Consider the following 6,152-nt stretch of genomic DNA (forward strand, 5'->3'; position numbering starts at 1 on the left):
CCTTTCCCCCTCTCCTATTTTCTCCCTCCACTCCCTCTGACATGAGCAACTTTCCTTTCCCCCTGTCATAATGAGGGAAGTGCTAACCCACAGTGCAGCCAGATCACAAGTACCCAGCCTGCAACTCTAAAATGTTGAGCTCCACTAGTTTAAATTAGCCTCTTTAGCTTTGAAGCCTTTCTTACATGTTGTAATACAAAGGTACACTTCCCCAACTTACATGACATGCTAGGCAGGCAGCATGCAGTTTCCACAGTTTTCAAAATTTACTCTCTGAAGTAAGATTTTAGCGGCAGGGGAAGTTGTATTAGTTTAATGATTGGAATTCTCCAAGAAACCTAAGGGAACTGGCTACCTAAATCCCACTGACATTCAGTAACACTTGAGTACCACACTCCCTGATTCTTCTTTGGAAATTCCTAGCTGTATTCTTGAACTAAATTGGAATTTGTTTTCTGTCACTATTGTAAGAGGTGAATCCTGAATTCCTGGACACTCTCATCTGCCTTTTCAGACTTCATGAGATGACATAACCTGTTACATCCAACTGCTTTATGGGGAATCAGGCCCTTGACAGATGTGTTTTATAAGGGTGATGCTGAAATCTAGACGTAGACTTCCACTGTAAGACTGAAGTTTTTATTTTTAGAAGAGAAAGCTAAAGCAACCAGGCAGAAGCTGTTTGATTTTGCTTCATATTGGCAGTCAGAAACAATATTGTGGTTGAGCATTTATCCCAGTAGTGTGATGCTGAAGTATGCAGGAAACCCAGAGAAAGGAAGTCTTGCACCCAGGTCTTGCAATGATAAAAGTATTTCAGACCATGTCAGCAGCTTATGAGCATCCAAAGTCCAAATAAAGGCAGCCTACGAAGGTGATTGTTTTCCCTGTGTTGCATCTGAGCTGCCTCAAGGAGAGTCAGATGAGGGGTCTTTGCTCCTGACATGTTAACACTATTTGATGGCTTCTTCATGCGGTGGTTTTACATTCCTGTAGGAACATGCTGTCTTCAGTTAGTAGTATAGAATCTGTGTGACTGTCGTACCTTCCTGCTCTGTAGCAGTCTAAGGAGCTAAATAAAGGTATGCAGGTGCAGTTTGGTAAATGAACAGAGATATCAATGGAATTCCCCAACTGACTTCCAGAAATGTGAAGTCTATGAGCATATTTCCTGGAAAGCCTGACATTTCTCATTTGAATGAATCTGTAGTTCAAGTGACTTTCCCTTCTGAAAATAATTAGTAAATGTCAGGAAGGGGATTTTGGGGGCTGTTTTCTGCCAGATTCTTTACTGCATGCAACAATGAAATAGATTATTTCCCTGCTGTTTTAGACAGCCCTGTAAATGATGGGAGCTGCCATGTGAGGTAAATCTTGTCCTGGGTTTTATAGTCTGGACTTTTTTAATGAATTGGTTTTCTCTTACAGTTCATGATCTACAGAGCTTTGGACTTGATAATGTAAGTACTCCCAGAACATACATATGTGGAAGCTGTCACAGCCCTAGTCAAGCTGCCTTGATTAGATCTCAAGACATTGGAGCTATGGGCTTTTAAGTTTGAGCAGAGTCCAAACTGCCTCTGCCTTATTCTTAAGATGTAGATCTTCTATTTAGCAACTTCTCCTGAAAGCTGAGACCCTGCAGCCCAACTGCTCTAGGCCCTGAAACTGCTTTTGGCTCTCCCAGACTCCCCAGAAACTTAAACCCAACTTTTTTGGATGCTCTAAATCAGTTTGCCTCTCCAAGGAATGAGGTAGTTGAAGTACACTGACTTTGCCAAAAATTCTAAAACCACTCATTACTTTAAAGTATAATACACATATTTAGGGGGAAAATTGTTCTACACTGTTTCTTACCATAATTTCTTCACCACTGCAAGCTATTCTTCTGTATCTGAGTCAGTGTTCTTTCAGAATTCCAATTCCTCTCTCTGAGACCCTGTTCCTCATGACTTCCCTCTGGAACTTGGAGTTCATGTTTGCCTATAACCAGTTGCCTTTGACTTTGGCTGGTCCTTCAGTCAGAAAGCTCCACTCATTCCTAAAGCTTGTGTTTTGTTCCTCTTTCTCCAAATACCTGTGTTTTTCAAAGTGTATTTAGTACTTCATCTCTTTTTTTCTCCTGTTTGAGGATCTTCCATTCTCTTATCACCCTTGCTTACAAATTAACCTGACTGAACTGTTTTTTTCTACCAAAGGTATCCCTCTTAGTGTACCCATTTGTCCAGCTAGACTGTAATTGCTTCTGGTGTTTATTCTGTAGCTTCTGACAGAGTAGGAGCAATGTGACTAAGACTTAGTCATTGATGACTCTGTCTGAGGCATTCCATGTTGCAGAAATGTCATAATAACATTAACCAACATTCATATTATTTTCCAAAATAATACAAGTCCTATTGCCAGCAGGCTGTCCACATTCCCATCTGCTGGAAGTCATTAGTAGGCTTATAGCAAAAATGAGTGGCTCTTATGCTAAACAGGTAGTAGTTTGAGAAGACGCATAGAATTCCACTATGCTGCTAATTACTTCTGAATCGGGCCTTTTGCCTTCCACTGGAAAGGAGATATCAGCACATCAGAGCCTATTTTCATGGGGGTGCTCTTATGCTAAGAGAAGAAGAGGAGGGAATGACAGACTGTACCTAGTAATCTTCATAGGGGGAAGGAGGATGCCCATACTATGGGAATTTCCTGCTGGGGGATAAGAATGAGGGAAAAATTCCTGTAGCTTGCATTCTTCCAGTGTACAAAAGGGTGTTCAGTCTCCCAGTGTACCCCTAAGCTTTGGAATGTCTCATTAGGAGGTGCAGAGGAAGGAAGGAAGTGGTCACACATTACAGGCCCTCTTATCAAAAGGTACAGAAAAGTAACTAATGTTTTGCTAAACCTAGAGGCTTTGCCCTGACTATGGGTGGATGCTGTGTTGTTTGAGTGTGTCCATATTTCCATTTCAGATCAATATGACGCACTATATCAAACATCTCTCATTTGGGAGGGATTATCCAGGCATCATGAACCCTCTAGATGGAACAGATGTCATTGCACAACAAGGTACAGGCCTGACAAGAAAATCTCTTTATAAATTGCTATTTCAGTGTGGTTTTACAAGAGCAATGGCACAATCAAAGCACCTGGGATAGGCTGTAGTGAGGACTCTGAGAATAATGACCACACCTTTCTGCCTGAGTGCATAGGGCACTTGTGTTCTCCCTGATGTTGCTGGCCGTTGTTGATCATATACTTGTAAGAGGGACAGACCTGCATGCATTTTGAACTTCAGTAATCTTTTTTAATTAATCTGTTGGTTAAATGCTAAGACACTTCATAGCAACTCAGAAGAAGACACAAAGCCATCCTTATATAAACCATCAACATAGAGGGTGGAGCTGGAAAAAATATGTCTAGCTATAATGTGTAATATGAAATAACCACAACATGCAGGGATAGGTACAAACAAGGTATAACGTACCTATGCTATAGACCCATTGTGTATGATTGTGGAGAAGCTATGGACAAACAGCTAATAAGAACCTGCCTCTAAATTAAACTATTGCTGATCATTTTTTTAAGATAGCTGGAGAAGACCCATCTCCCTATGCCACCACTATTAAAGCCTTTATAGCTTAGGCAAAAGGTTAGGCCAGGAAGACATTTTCCATGAAAGGTACTGACTGGAACTTGGTTTGGAACAGTCCATTTTGTTACCCTTCTGCATATACTACCATGCTCATTTTTGGGTATCAAGTATTAAATTAATGTATTTTTCCCAATATCTTGCTATTCAACACTGATTTAAATCACAATTAGTGGTGAGATAAGGTGAATCTCTTAATAGAGAGAGACTTGGATATCAGATTATTTTACTCATTTCAGTTTATATTTAATTTTGTTCAGAGGCATCCAAATCAAAGTATTGGTGCTTAACATACAATGCAAATAAATACTTTCCCATTATCATGCTTACAGATTGTGGTCTGTTGTTGTAGGGGGATATTCCATGGACTATTGTCAGAGAGGCCAGAGCTAAACAGAAAATTCCCCTTGTATGCTGAGGGGTGTGGTAGCCGTGTTGGTCTGAGACAAAAAGAAATGCAAAACTCTAGAACTCTTGGTTCAGAGATGGTACCTTTTATTAGACCAACTAAGAAATTGCAAAAAAAAATCTTTTTCTGCAAGCTTTTGGGCATGCATGCCCTTCCTCAGGCTCAAGGAAAATTAAAGATGGTTAAAAAGTCCCCATGGGTAGAAAATAAACTTCATTTTTGCACAGAGGAAGCTGAAGGTGGAAGTCTGTTGCTTATCTGCACATCAAAGAGCAACTCACAAAGACACTCTCATGGACCCAGAGGAACAGACTTCCACCTTAAGCTTCCTCTGTGCAAAAATGAAGTTTATTTTCTACCCATGGGGACTTTTTACCATCTTTAATTTTCCCTGAGCCTGAGGAGGAAGGGCATGCATGCCTGAAAGCTTGCAGAAAAAGATACTTTTTGTGGTTTCTTAGTTGGTCTAATAAAAGTTATCATCTCTGAACCAAGAGTTCTAGAATGTTGCATTCCTTGTAGGCTGAAGTTTTCAATGCTGACTCTTAGAAAGGTGAATGATAAAATGCTAAGGAATCAGGACTATTGGTATCTACTCTACAAAAGATAGGGTTGCATTTCCACCCCCCACCAGTTTTTCTCCCTCTATTGTTAGAGGTAACAGTAAGCTATCTAGGTATTGTTTTTATGCTTTATAACTGAGAATTTCTCCTTCAGTAGGGTCTGGCCCCCTTCAGTAGGGTCTGCAGAAAATTCCAGCCTTCTTTCAAGTGACTGCCATCTCCCATTGTTTTCAAGGGGATTGAAGGAAGAGTCTGCCCTCAGGAGCTATTGTGAACTGAATGTTCCTCTCCATCTCAAAACAGGAAAAGGCCCAGGAAAGTATTTTTGGAATAGCCTAAGGTTTGAATATACACTGATCCATTTATACAGGCCTGCCCCCTTATCTAGATGCTCTTTCTCAGGTGTAAGAGTATATTTTTTCACGTTAGTTTTTGTTTCCTGGGAAGGAGGTACATAAGATTTTTTTTTTAAATTTACTCATATTAAAGTAAATTTGTCCAAATGGGTAGTTTGAATGTTATACTTTTAAGCAGGATGAGCTGGTAAATAATTTCCATTTTAAACCAAGTAATAAATACTGCTGATTTTCTGTCCTTCTTTCATGGGAAGAAATGGGAAGCAGTGGCCATTTTGGAAGCAGGCAACTCAACTGGGCCTAGACAATAACTTCAGTCCTATTAAGAACAATGTAAACGGTTGTCATTTTGCATGAAGGCAATTCCTTAAGTTTTTTTTTGAAGGAGAAAAATCTCATGAGTGTGTGCTGTTAAGCTTTCAAATAGACTGACACGATCATTGCTAGTTATTTACTTTACCTTTCCCTTCTTGCCTGTAGCTTCAATGATGTTTCAGTACTTTGTCAAAGTGGTTCCTACAGTCTATATGAAAGTAGATGGTGAGGTAAGTATTAATTTTTGTTCTCTTACTTTGGCTTTATTTTTTCTTATGAAAACCAAAATTGGTATGATGGTCTACCCTTTGTTCCCCATATGCCTTATGTATATAAGACTATAATTTTTCAACAAGAAGGGCCACTGTGATCACATCTCTAGCCCCTCTCTCTCTCCAGTCTACTGCAGACAAGATTACAGAAAAGAAAGCAGCTTCAATTCTTCAGTTCTTCCTTAGCGCAAGATGGAACAGCAGTGTCCATTTTTCTGTGTGATATAGCTATCTTTCTCATTACCTGTTTAGATCTTTAGCCCTAGTTATTTGTTCTTATTTTTATGGCAAGTATTGTTGTGACTGATATCTTTTATTGGACTAACTGCTGGGTTGGGATAGACTTTGACAAGCTTTTAGGTGTAGTGCGTTCTTTTTGAGGTCTGAAAAAAACCAAGCCCAGCTATGGCTAAAAACAGTCAGCAGAGTTGTGAAATAGGAGAGAGACATTTCCAGCAGTAGCTAAAAGACAAGAAAATTGCAGAGGAAAGAATAGCTAAATTTTAAGTTTTATTTTTTCTTTTTGTTTTATTTGCCCATTTGCTTTAAAAATGTTTTAGTTGTCACAGCCAGCTATTAGAGGCTAAGTAATACTTCAGCAGG

The 6,152-nt window shown here is 39.6% G+C and overlaps 1 protein-coding gene across 12 annotated transcripts in view; it reads left to right on the forward strand.

The window, feature by feature from the left end:
- The window catches only part of ERGIC3 (ERGIC and golgi 3), a 70,263-nt gene that overhangs the window by 36,706 nt on the left and 27,405 nt on the right, over positions 1 to 6,152 (forward strand). For 5 of the 12 annotated variants that reach the window (XR_003096270.1, XM_025215719.1, XM_025215727.1 and 2 more), the window contains 3 exons: positions 2,955 to 3,051; positions 4,761 to 4,921; positions 5,443 to 5,507. Coding sequence is in view for 11 of the 12 variants with exons in the window: in XM_025215719.1 (XP_025071504.1) it covers positions 2,955 to 3,051; positions 4,761 to 4,921; positions 5,443 to 5,507 (323 nt within the window). In the remaining variant the exon portion in view is untranslated. Of the gene's footprint in view, positions 1 to 1,428; positions 1,461 to 2,954; positions 3,052 to 4,760; positions 4,922 to 5,442; positions 5,508 to 6,152 lie in introns of all 12 variants that reach the window. The other 7 variants (XM_025215725.1, XM_025215730.1, XM_025215726.1 and 4 more) reach the window with 5 other exon arrangements.

Source organism: Alligator sinensis, unplaced genomic scaffold (assembly GCF_000455745.1).
Source record: "Alligator sinensis unplaced genomic scaffold, ASM45574v1 scaffold705_1, whole genome shotgun sequence".
NCBI lineage: Eukaryota > Metazoa > Chordata > Crocodylia > Alligatoridae > Alligator > Alligator sinensis.